At 36.4% G+C, this 13744-nt stretch overlaps 1 protein-coding gene across 1 annotated transcript in view; it reads right to left on the bottom strand.

Moving 5' to 3' along the window:
* Positions 1 to 3308: 3308 nt before the first annotated feature.
* Positions 3309 to 13744, bottom strand: part of WAPL (WAPL cohesin release factor) — a 75775-nt gene continuing 65339 nt past the window's right edge. Inside the window, exons 12-19 of the mRNA XM_050899458.1 lie at positions 12751 to 12827; positions 11395 to 11570; positions 10966 to 11081; positions 10084 to 10245; positions 8583 to 8790; positions 7294 to 7382; positions 6136 to 6231; positions 3309 to 5756 (exon numbers count right to left, since the gene is read on the bottom strand). Coding sequence (XP_050755415.1) covers positions 5691 to 5756; positions 6136 to 6231; positions 7294 to 7382; positions 8583 to 8790; positions 10084 to 10245; positions 10966 to 11081; positions 11395 to 11570; positions 12751 to 12827 — 990 coding nt within the window. The 3' untranslated portion in view covers positions 3309 to 5690. The remainder of the gene's footprint in view (positions 5757 to 6135; positions 6232 to 7293; positions 7383 to 8582; positions 8791 to 10083; positions 10246 to 10965; positions 11082 to 11394; positions 11571 to 12750; positions 12828 to 13744) is intronic.

Genomic DNA, 13744 nt, shown 5'->3' with positions numbered 1-13744 from the left:
AGGCTAAATACATTTTCTTTGGTCAATTACTGGCTGGAAAATAGTAAAATTATTTCTAGTATCTGTGGGTTGGTTGTTTGTTTTTTTGGTTTTTTTTTTTTTTTTTTTTTTTTTATTTCCTTCAAATTGTAGCCCTTGTAGCTTTTCTCAAGTTTTGGTTTCTACTGACTAAACATCAGTGAATCTGAAGGAGAAAACAATGCAAGTTAAGAACCTGTTGAAGAAGTCTGGTTTGGGTCTTTAACAGAAATATTTATCCAGGTGGTAAACATTCATTTCCACAATTAAACATAAACTCTTTGGTGCACCTTTGACTCAAATCTTTCTCCTGGTAGAACATCCTCTTTTCAGTGTCTTTATTCCTTATTTTCAGCGGTGAGAATACATTTAATTCTCTTTAAGAGGGTAAAGTGACAGAGCTAGAAAGTTCAGGGAAAAGAGCAACACACACACACGAACTGTTATTACTCACTCACCTGACCAACACTGAACTGTTGTTCTAGGGCACAGTCATAGGGTCAGCTTTGCAGGTGGAATGGAAATCATTTAATCCATTCCACACTCTAGGTTAACACTCTTCCTCCCTAGTTTTAAAAAACTAAATGCAGAGACACAACTAAATCTTCTGTCATAATACAGGAAACTTAAAGAATTCCCACACTAAACAGTGAATCTAAATAAAATTCCTGTTATTCTTTCCTTTACTCCAAAGAGAGTCCTCTTTTCCGTACCACCTAATTTTACTCTGCAAAAGTTTACCTTTTTTAAAATTAGTATTTATCCAACAACGAACCTTCCTCTAAATAACTTTGGACCTCCTAAGACAGACTAGAATTTTGAGTCTATGCCGTGGGCATAAAAGGAAATAGGTACTACTGTTGAACAACCCTTTTTATAATTTAGTAATCTAGTTTTCCACACATCTCAAGAAATTCTTTGACCTTTACTCCTCTAAGCTGATGAAATGGAAGTTCAACATGTAGTAGCAAAACTTGGGGGTTAGAAGACTTAGAGATACAGTTTGGAAGACAGGAGGTGAAAGATACGAACACGTCTGTCTGTCAAATTTAAGGTAGTCTCCAGCGTAGTTCACTTTCCTCCCAGTGAGGACTGCTTTTTCCAGGGCTCCTCGCAACATTCTCTGTATCACCAGAGTGCCTGTTGTCACAAACAGACAGATCGTACTAAGCGTGGCAACCCGAGGCTTAACCTATAGCTGCAAATTAAGTTCAATTTTCACAGTTGGAATAAAGATCCTTGTGGCATTAGTAAATCAATCTACCCTTGGATAAGGACTTCAAGCAGTTGCATTATTTATGATGGTTTTATTTATGATGGTTTCACTTTTATTTACAGTAAGACTATCTGCACCTACTGATGCTGCAAATTTCCTAATAAATTACAGTCCCTTAGACAGGGGACCTTTTAGGGCAGGTAAAAAAGAATATGTATGAATGGCTTCTGTTCCACACAGCTGAAAGAATCCAGTGGTGTTCTTTACCCAAAGAGAAATTAACATATTACACAGAGGAGGAGAAGCAGCAGCACCAAGAATTACATTGGCCTGGTTTTGAAAACACTTGGCTAGAAGGATTCAGGGCAAATTCCAACCTCATTATCTTCAAAAACCCAATTCACGAGCCATCCTATAAGGAAGGGCTTGATGCAGAAGAATGGCAGCTACTCAAGTCCTCTTCATCTTTGAACCCAAATACACATTTTTGTTTTCCTTGACCTTTAAACACGAAGAGTACCACATTAATGAAAAAAGAACTTTACTGAAAAAGCCACGTGGGCTTGCCTGGTAATAGCCCCAGCAACCCAAGTATGCTTTGACTTGTGCTTACTCAGAGGAGGAATTATTGATGTCCAGAAAGGAAAAATGAGGGAAGACCGAATACTCGCTAGTGCATCTGACACCAAAAACATCTTTATCAATTCCGTCAGGTACTTGAGCCTGAAAACATGGTTAAAAGCAAGACCTTCTGTTAGAATACTCTGTTACAGAAAAAGTTAAAAAATGTAACACCCTAAAATTGGTATGAGAATTCCCACTATCTTCTCATCCACCCAGAAGTGGCCATGCAGTGATTATTCAGTTCCCTAGCAGAACCGCACTATTCCAGCTGCACACTTGGCACAGATGCTTGGCTCAGGGGGAAGAACGAAGCTTTTATACCTTTGTGATCACTGTCCAATCTTCTGCTCGGAGAGACCCAATCTGCTGACAGCACAAGAACAACTCCATTAGGCCAGCTTGAGAAATCATCTCCAGCGCTACTACCTGCTTTTACATTAAGCTTCTGATAAATCAGTGCTGTACACATCATGCCAGATCACTTTGTTACTATGCAAATCATGCATTTCAAAACAGTCTGAAAGTGAAATAATCTATGTGAAAGGCTACAACTCCCAAATCTTCTATAGAAGCTTCACAACTGTCCCATTAATCTGAAGATGCTGATGTCATCTCAAAGCATCCACACATAATGCTTCCATTACACATCTACTGACAAAATAACCAAGAGGAAATACTTTTACCGGATGTTTTTTTTTGTTTTGAAAACATTTGCTTACACAAAGCTGTATTTGCCTCCTACAGTCCCACATACTAATAACATGCTGCTCCATATTTCAAACTCCAGTAACATCCCTTTACAGCACAGAAATAAAGTTACATTATGCTGATGCTTGTTAAAGTGGCAATGAGATGACACATCACATTCAACTCGCTTTACAGCTCATGAATTATTGCATATTGTACCTGTACCGAGTTGTATCAATTAAGAAAAAATCCATGGGAAAAAATCCATCCTGAAATTAAAGCATCATTCATATTAATAGAGAAACAGAGCAATGCTTACAGTAATTTTCTCATTTTTCACCGAAGAAAGCAGCCATTAACATCCCCTATGATGTGAAAGTATCACCATAGCAAGAACTGCCTCATTTCCCCTATGCTTTAGCATATTTTTGTTACTCTACAGCTCTTCAGAGTTGTTGCATGCCCCTTCGGCCAAAAGATCAATAGCAACTTGTGTGGAGAACTCCACAATGCATCACGAGATCGACTACATCAGAAAATTTCAAGGCTTAGTTGGTTTGACTGACCACAGCCTCAGGTCCAGGCACTGAATTTTGTTGTCCCAACACACCAGTGAAAAACAGAGCACTACCTTCAGGATGCTCCTCTATTATTTTTCTCCTCCTCCCTTTTTTTTTTTTTTCCTTTTAACAATTTACCTGAGACTGCCTTCTTTCTGCAATCACTCAGAGGAGTGTCTTATTGCATGTTAAAAGACAAGATATGTATTGAAAGTAGCAATTTTATTTGAGTTAAAATTATTTACAAAAACCCAAAGACATACTTCATGAAACTGGTACAAACTATTTTTCCTGCCGTTGGCTTTTGCTCCAAAGATCACAGCTGAGAAATACTGTATAAAATAAAAATAGGATTGGATTCAGAAAAGTACTCTACTGTTCTAATTTCCAATTGAGAGTATTTACACAAATATTTACAATGGAAAAAAAGTTACTTTAAAACTTTAATTTGCAAGTTGGCCTCAAGTACCCTTTAATGCAGAGTTATTTGAGGGTCTAACACACAAAAATGCACTGCAGTTCACAGGGTGATTTCTCCCCCCCACCCTCAAAAAAAAAAAATCTGCATGTCAGTGCTTGACAATTAGTTACATTTAAAAAAAACTGTTAAACACTGAGGTAAATCAATTCCCAAACAATTACCAGTGTAACAAAGAAAGGTAGTTGTCCCTGCTTTCCCCCATCATCACATCTGTATTTTATTTTCTCTTGCCATCTCTCCACAGAAAACTACACAATCAATTTGAAATCCCATTATAAGTGAAAATCTCTAAAATCAGAAAACTAGATGGGCAAAATATTCAATAATTTCCTCCTGACTTAATCATTTACATACCGCTTCTCTCTCTCTCTCAATACTGATTTTTTTTTTTTTTAAACAAAGGGGAATACAACCTCAAAAACTTTTCTAAGTTACACTGATACACTAAGTTTTAGAAGGTGATGAGAGAAAACGCAAAAAAGTATGACCAACATAGGATTTTTGCCACTAATCAGTTACTTCCTTACAGAATTCCCAACAATCTGCATTATCAAAAATAGGAAGACATAGAAGGCAGCCACTGTATGTAAAAAATTTACAGCTGGCACTGATACAAAAGCACGAGTTCTTAACTTTATACATGGAGATAACACAAGATCTAAAAGCAGGTTAGATTTCCTGTTATTTCCCCCTCATTATACATAGAACTAATATTTTTATGGCTTCAAGTTTTACAAATTCAATGGAATAACATGATGTAACTACCTATACAGGTATTTAAAAATGTCGATGAAGCAGATCTCAGAACAGTCTGCAAATATTCAAGACCACCTTAATAAAAATAATTACCAATTCTGTTGGTCTGAATAATGAGTGCAAGAAAAAAATATTTTTAAAAAGTCATGTATTTTCTGGGATTCTTTGTTCCACTTAAGTCTTCAAACACAATGCTTTGCTGTGAACTAGACCTCAGACTGAACAAAATCTTAGCTATATCAGCAATTTAAGGCTTTGTGTTGTATGCATTTAAACTTTGTCATACTACAGAAGAATGAAATAGAAAGATTATGTCAGCTGGAAACATTAATCCCCATTGGTGTTTTAGCTTCTTTAAAATTCTTCCCCCTAAAACATCCAAATTCTTTGTATTGAGCATTATAAAATACATCTTGAGTGCTTCCTTGAAACAAATTAAAACAGCATTTCAAAGTTTTTGCTTATTAGAAGTGTAAACTACCCTGGGATTGAGTATCTTATTTTTTTTTTCCTTTCTTTTTTTAAACAGGGCACAACTTTTTACAGTTACTATTTCTTTTGTGGATAACATACCCTCAAATGGCTTTGTGTGTTTACGGGTTTGCATGCTTCTCCGAACTACAAAGTGTTATGGTCTATCAGTTTACAGTACATGGGCCGTGATAGTTTTAGAACTGAGAGATAGTTCAACAACCTAATTTCAATCAAAACAGTATAAAAAATAAACTATCCAATCCTCGCCTCTTTGGATTCCAACAAATTTTAAATATAGACAGTAGTTAAAATCACAAAAGTATTTAAAAATTTATATTTTATGATTTTGGAATAATCTAGTAATAAAAAAGCAAGAGCAAATTAAACTCAAATAGGAGCGGTGCTGCTGTCCAGAACTTCTTTATTAGAACATTTGTTTGATACCTCAGTAGCTAAGCTGCCTTTGCACCTGGCTGGCATGAAACAGTGGCTCAACAGTAAACAGCAGTTGCACTATCAGCAGCAAGTTTTTCCCCTTGAAACTTGTCACGAACAAAGCAAGAAAAAAAGATAGGGAGGGTAAACCCTGCCAAAAAATATTTAAATACTGCACTGCATCATAAACAGCATGGTTTCTTTATTTACTTTCCTCAGAACCTTTTTCCCCTCATTTTTGATAGTTGCAGATTGATGTAGTAACTGTCTTTTAGAAAATGCTGAATGCATGGTTAAGAGACCAGGTAGCCTTAAAAATCCGAACACGAATGACACAGATGAATGCTCTTGGTATATCCTTCAAGGACTTCTTTCATGACTTCTTCTTTTGTCTAAGGGTAGCTCCAGCATTAGAGTGCCTGCAGCGGAAGTTAAGTATCTAGCAGTGTTCCAAGTATTCAATCACCCTAGAGATAGATTTCTGGCCTGTTGTTCCAACAGCACACTGGAAAATGTAACAGAAAACAGAAGTAACAAACAAGCATTTGTAATACCTCTTTAAAATACTTGAGAGTTATGCTCAGTTCAGAATTTTAGTATTAGAATTATGTATCAGCAAAAGCAATTAGGTTCAGGCAGAGGATTCAAAAATATTTTCCTGACCAGTCACAATCAAATGGAATGGAAGTAGCTTCATTCCATTTACTACCAAAATGACAACAGACAAAAGGTTTTCAGTATTTAAAAACAGAAAGTCATCCTCTGCTCTTCTAAAGACACAAACTGAAAAAAGTTAAAAAGCTGCTAAAAATGTATGGGCTATTAACAGAAAACACAATTACAAAAATATCTACATCCATCAATTTAAAATATGTATTACTTACAGTAAGATTCATAAAACTGAGAAATTTTTTGAGCATTTCAGTCATTATCGAGAAGTCCCCTTCAGGTAAGTACTCCCTCACAGTAGTCACATTGATCTAAGAAATAAAACGATCTATTTTAATTTGTGAAATACTTTTCTGACACGGAACTATATTACTCTGCATGTGAGATGCAATAGGACAAGTATATTCATAGCATTATTAAGATGGCTTTTGCTGTCATCGCTCTGATTTAAGCCTCTCAAGCAATACTCATGTTTATGGTGTTTATGTTTCTAGGAAACAATTGCTAAAATTTTGTTGTTGTTTTGTTTGTTTTGTTTTTTCATTAAAGATCATTACCACCATCAGACCTCCCCAGAACCTAACTAAAATCCCCACCAGATTACTCTCCTGACAGGGAGAGAGTCTCCCTTTATAATTGTTAAGCGTAGAGAATCATTGAACTTACTGTCAGTATCGCTCCAAACACTAAAATTGTATGGAAGCTAATCAGTCAAAAGGTACAGAACAGCATGTTAAAGACCATTTCTGCCATCATGGTAAATTTAGACAAGCCTGAAGGCAGCTCTGAACCTCATTTTCGTTTGGGCATATATTTGACAGGAGAATTTATGAAGTTCCCAGCCGTTAGAGTTCTATATTTTTAAGTTTTAACTTCAGCCTTCTATTATGTATTTCCAATCTGAGGCAATCATCTTCAACTAATACAGACATAAACAATTTCACGTAATTTCAATGGAGGAAAAAATAAAGCAGACTGATAAAAAAGAACAAACAAGTCTGATGTTAACTTGCTTATTGAAACTACTGAAAAATAAAGCAAGCTTTTATAATTATAGAACAGGCGAGCCAATTTTCGTTTGCCTTCCTGAAGTAAGTTCATTTGTTGGCTAAGACTAACAGCAAAGGGGAGAGGCGGAAGAGGTTAAATATTAATTCAAACTGGTTTTGATAAACACACTGATGTTCACAAAATTTGTTTTGGATGGAATACTTCTGGCAACTTTTCACAATACTATATACATCAGCGTAGCTTCATCGATGTACTAGCTCACATCGAACCCTAATTTAATAAACCCACTTCAATACTGCAAATGATTACTTCACTAAAAATTGTATTGGACTTAAGAGTAAGTTATTGACTTATTCCCTTACTGGACTCTCTTGGCAGAGACAGCCTAGAAGCAATGCTGTGTATGAGGCCACAATGCAGTCTTCCATGTGCTTCCCAGCATGCTGAAGAGCTGTAAAGAGAGACAACTGAGTGTATTGTATTCTCTAAGCAGCTGGTGTATCTCTTACTGTTTCAAATACAATCTTTCATTATCACTTTTCAGAATTCTTTTTTCTCGAACAAAATGAGCTTTTGGACTGAGACTTCAGAGGCAAGAATCAGACAAACTCCGTACTTACTAACTCAGCAGCACATTCTTGAACAGAAAAACGGTGTTCACTTGCTTTCAACTCATTACCTTGTATTTTATTAATTGCCATTTTGATGTGCAAACTGTATGCTTAACACACCAAAATACAAATATAAGTGTTTCATGTGATACTATAAGCCAGTAAGACTTCCACCAAAAGAGGTTTATTGTATTAATGATAACAGATACAGCACTTTTTGCTAATGACTCAGCAATTTTTGGGCAAACCACAAATAGCTGCAGACTCCAGTTGATGGAGCTACAAAAAGGAGAAAGGATATAAAGCAAGGTTGGAGAAAGCAATATACCGCACCTACTATTAGAAGATTAAAACACTATTAGAAGTAATACATTGCACCTACTATTAGAAGATTAAACAAGAAGGACTAACGTTTCAGACCTGATAACATTTTCCAGAGACAAACTACATAGCTTAGAGAGACTCAAATTCCTGGAACAAACTACCACAGATGCCGCACATCAAGGCATTACCCAGGTACCTGAGATACCACTGATGGAGTGAGAACTCCTCAGACACAAAGAAGATGGGGACAGAAGAAGCATACATGCAAACAGGGAGGAAAAAAACCAAACAAACCTAAAAGTAGCATGTAACAAGAATAGGTCATGATACTCTGGAAAACAAAATTAAGGCAGGTAACTTTCAAGGACTCTTTCAGAAGAACAAAATAAAGGCCTAAAAGCCATCCCTTCCAGCATATTTCTTACACAGAATGTCCCTAAAAAGGTTTGGGTTGGGGTTTTTTGTTCGGTTTTTTTGAAGGAACTGATAGCAGGTACTGTTAAGAAAATAAGAAGTAGCATAACTTCTTCCACTTCTCATGCTTCAGCTCTGAACTGCTCCTACTTGTGATCTGTAACAGTTTCACCTGGGAGATAGGCTCAGGAAATCTCAGCCCAAGAGACTGCATGTAGATAGGAAGCAGAGGACAAGGTGGGAATTTATGCAATCACAGAGTTCTTTGCCTTTTCTGAGCTCATCACAACCAGACAACGTACCTTTATTAAGATCAAGTTCTTCATCATCTTCTTCCTTCTTATCTTTCTCTTCAGTACTATCTGGCTTTTCTGTGGAGACCCACTGTATCTCCCCACTTGTCTCTTGCCATTCCCCACTCTTATCATGCTGAGCAGTAGGAGCTTCTTTAATCAATTCATCTGTCTGGCTCTCAGCCAGCTGTGCTGCTCGCTCACGCTCAAGAAATAGCTAACAGGAAAATTTCAAGAGAATTTCTATTACAAATTAAACCCTAAACACACTGAATTAATACTTGAAAGTTTATTTCCCCTTCACAATTCACCCCTTAATACAGTTAGTCTTCAATACTTTTCTTAACAATAGCCTTTTCTTCTTCAACGGAAAATATAATTTATCCCAACACTAACGTTGTGCTCTACAGAAAAGGCCTCCCTCTCCCCAGTGTTGAACCAGTTGGCAGGCTCCTCTTGGGCATTGTAAATGTTTAATCGTTTTCTTTGAGACACAGCTTGAAGACTAAAAGTTGCCGTATTTTCCTGTCCATTTTTGTTCTCTACCAATTGTCATTTTCTTTTCATGCTAGCTATCCCCTCTTTGCTCTCTTAGCTTTTTCCTTGATATGTAAAAAGTAAAAATTTGAAAGAGTAATTTAAAACGACTTATCAAGGATGTGACTGAACCAGCAATCTCATATTGTGCACTTACATCTTGTGAATTATTTCCCAAACCATACAACCGCCAGTTTTAAATATTCCTTTGCCAAGCTGTATACACTAAGATATTTAATATTATTATTTTTATTGTTGATTTTTTGTCTGCTGCTGGAGAGTTATTTCACATAGTTAAACAGAAGAACTGCTAAAAGCGTCCATAAAATTATCTCAATTGAAATAAAAAGGCTGTAATTTCCTTTCAATTCTTTTATTTTAGTTTGCATGGTGGAACTCATTCACCAAAATTATTGGTGGATTTCTTTTTTTTTTTAACAAGTTAGTCAATACAACATTTAAGAATGCTGTTTCACATCCATAATCATTACATCCATATTTTATTGCTCTTATAAAGCATGATACTTAATTTCTTCTTAATTTAAAGTTGCAAGCTCCCAGAAAGACAGTACTTGGAAAAAAATAATCTATGGAAGCAAAGTATGTAAGACAAGAGCAGCTTACAATTTTTACAGCTGGTTTAAAACAAAACTACAATTAAACCATTTAGGAACAAGAAAACTAGAAATAAACTGTATAAGAACAAGAAAGCTTTATGGAGCATGAGAGCAGCCTTTGGATGTCTGTAATAACGATACCATTGTCTTTTACCAGGAAAGCCGTTTCTGTAATGGACAGTACTAAAAAAGTCAAAATGGTGAGCAGCACCCCGCTTCCCCCACTATGCTGTATTACTCAAAATACTAAACAGAAAAAAATTCTGACAAATCTTCATTGCTGAATTCTCCCTTCCCCCTTGACATGTCTTGATAATGAGAAATGGTAACTACTACAGGAAAAACACATTTCTTACCTGCACTAAAGCCTGAACAGCATCAATCTGTCCAGTTATCTTTAGGCTATCATCTCCTTCTCCAGTACAGAATGAGTCAAAAGAACATGATGTTTCCATATTGACAAGACAGTGCCTATTCCGAGCACTGTATTCTACTAGATTGATCAACAGACCCAACCCCTGCAAGAATTGGAGAGTCAAAGAGGATTACACACATTACAAAAGGATAATTTAGCAAAAAACATCTATCTAGATAAAAGTCTTCCTTAGGCCTTATCTTTCTGAGGATACAAAACTTACTCACACATCTTTATGAAACAGTTTGATAGACAGACAGATCAGGGTTTAAAAAAATATGAGGCAAAACTGAGATCCCTGTATACTAGAACTTGTACGCAGGAATCTCCATTTTTCCAATTCTGAACATGAAAACATTTTTAAAGATGAGATTTCATTTATAGATTAGGGATTCAGGTGTCCAACCTTCAGCTTATATTCTTAAAAGACCCTTCACATATGCAATTTCACTGTTGCTATTTAGGCCACACAGACCCATTTTACATAAGCTGAGGTAAATTTGACAAAGTCTTTATCTCAAACAATAACATCCACCGTATTTCTAAAGTTGAAAAGACATTTGAAAATTAGATAATTCACAGACTTTTTTAGCTAAATCTCTTTGTTCATCTAGCAGTGCACTTTTTCCCACCAAACACAGGGAAAACGGTTAGAGCTCAAAACCACCAGATCCTTACAGAAGGCTTCTTTAAGTACCTCACTAAGTATATATATGGTCAATGAAAACTGCAGAGGCTGCTCCTTCATTTGGAACCAGAGTAGTTAAATGCACAAGAAGGAGGCAAATCATTTTATGTTAATGTAACAAATACAATAGCTTACCAGCACCCGAATATCAAATCTCTGTTCTTGAGGTAGGAACTTTGGAACCTGAAGCACACAATTCATAGCTGTGCCTATCAGACCATCTTGTTCACCCGTTTTTGTACTACCCCATTCTGCAAACAAAAGGAGTTTAGAGGCTCAATTTCGAAAATACTCATTTTCATAAGCAGATTGCTAAAAACCTTTTGGCCCTAAAGACAAATGGGACACTCTTAGCCAAAGCACGCATCTTAACACTTAATACTTGCAACTACTCATCCAACTTGCAAAGATAAATTACTGATTACTGTAAAGCAAGCATCTACCATACATAACTGCTTTATTACACCGTACATGGAAAACCCATAATCAGTATAAGAAAAGGGTTTACATTAGTGTTTTACTTGATGCTTTAACACAGAATATGCAGAATTTTGTTTGTTTTACCGTTATCATTTGTCAGGTTGAGCAAGACGCCAATGATGGCCCTCATACAGTCCTCCACTGCTTTACCCACATGGTTAGTTACATTCTGGTGAGGCAGAGGCTTATTGTCTGGTAAACAGATACTGTCTTCAGCACGATTATATCGCTGGATTAACTCCTCACAATGCTGCAGTGCTCTGCAGGGAGAAGATGCAGAACAAAATTACCTCCACAACATACAGGACATTCCACCTTTATACTTGCTTCACCAGGAAAAAAACTCAAATACAGAGCTTATGCAGAATTTTTCTGATGCCCAGATGCTCAGTCTGTAGGGAGAGATAATAAACTTATCACCTATAAAATCTTTTGTGAGCTCAGCTGAAATTGTGAAAACAAAAACCAGGAAAGCTTTGTGGCTTCGAGCTTTATCAGCCTGAGATTTTAAGAGCAAAAGTTAATTTTTCTTTCCAACTTCATCACATGGTCTTACAAAAGATATCTCCTTTCCCCACAAACCCAGCCTCTCATATCCTCTGACCATGAAGGCACAACATTATTCTGACAGCGTTATCTAAATGTTCTCTTGTTCTGTCCTCAGAGCTATTTCCATTCTGTGAGAAACAAATAAGTGACACGTGACTTCCCAGCAGTAAAATCTGAACCTCGTTAACACTACTGGACCACAGGCATGATTCTACTGCATGACATTAGTTTGATGTTAAACCAACAACACTGATTTCAATTACAAACAAATCTAAAAATGTCAAAGATACATATATTGGCTTAAATAGAATAGTAAACTGTGGTTTGGTTTTTGTTTTTGTTAATTTAAAGAAATACTCAAAATACCTAACCTACAACCATGAAATTATGTTTCCAATGAGGTCTGCAGGGTCAAGTTTTCAGCTTAATTTGTTCTCTTATGAAGAGCAGTACAAGAGGGATACAATCTCTGCCAGTCAACTGAGACCTCACCCAGATTGATAAATGGGTTAGAGGTGTTTGTACAAGCATCTTTGCCAGGGAGAACAGCTAAGAACAGAATTTCACTACTTTAATTCTTAGTCACACTGTCAATTCTGTTATGCTTCATTTCAGTAAACACTTAAGCATAATGAAAACACAATAAATAAGTGTAGCTTCCCAACTGCCCTCTTCTGTGTTCATATTAACTTGGTACAGAAGGAGCTGAATTCAGTTTGCAGCTTCTACAGAACCAACAGCAGCACCTAAATTAACTTTAGCATTACTTAATGAAAAGCAACAGTAGAAATTGTGGGGGTTTGCCCCCTAGAATCTTCTGGTATAACAATTTTTTTTTTTCCCCCTATCATGTGCAGTGCTCTGTAAAAACGTCTTTTTGTTACAACTTACTTAGCTGAGGAGACTATGAGTTGCGAGTCTTTGTATGCTATCAGATAGCTCTGATTTTCTGGATTATGCACAGTTACCTAAAAAGAGGAGGAGAAAGTAATATTAAAAATGGGACTTTTTTTTCCTTGAAAGAGAAGCATTCCCTTCCACTACCACTCCACTTTATTCTGTATCACGTTTCTTGGTTATTATCCAGTGCAAACTTTCACTTATCATTGTCCAATATTTCCTTGGAGTTTTCACCTTGTAATTAATCACACAAAATTGTGGCACTGAAGATAAAACCATCTTCCCTGACACAGTAACTACAGAAACAGTGTGGCAGAACATTCTGCCACAGCAGAACCCAGTGTCCCAAGTGTGTATGTATATATGTGTACGTAAATATATATAAAAATGTAGCACAAAATACAAGCATATATGTAATGTTAGTTTTAGGACTTGACATCAACTCCACTTCTGAGAGCTTATTACGCATCCAACCATAAAAATCAAGTTTTTCCTTGATTCCCTTCACTGAAATTCAGATCAATTTTCAGAAACAGTAAAAGTTCTTCTCTTAAAATTTGCATGATTTGGTGTGTTGATTTTTGTCATCTCGCGCAAGTTCCTAAGGATCTTACTACAACACAAACCACACTTAAGTTCAAATTTGAATACTCTACCACTAAACAAGGCTCTTCTACTGTTGCTTGGCAATTCCATCTATCAAATATAAAAGCAGAAATCGGATCTGAAAATTTTTCTCTCACTGTTCAGAAGGCAGGTAAAGAGCTAGGTGCCATTAATTTTTAAGCAGGCACCCTTGAATTAGTACTTCAGCAATTGTTCATCTTTCTCCGTTTTTAGCTTTTATACTATCTCCTGTCTCTCCTTCTATTTTAGTGAAGAAAACAAGCCACCGCTGTAGCTATTTGCCCTCTAACTTGGGTTTAAGGTGTTCATTAAGATTCATTGACCTGTACTCTGAACCCAAATGTCGCTTTCTGATGCG

This window comes from Gymnogyps californianus, chromosome 6 (assembly GCF_018139145.2).
Source record: "Gymnogyps californianus isolate 813 chromosome 6, ASM1813914v2, whole genome shotgun sequence".
NCBI lineage: Eukaryota > Metazoa > Chordata > Aves > Accipitriformes > Cathartidae > Gymnogyps > Gymnogyps californianus.
Note: the sequence above shows the minus strand (reverse complement) of the source record. Positions and strands in the feature narration are given on the sequence as shown.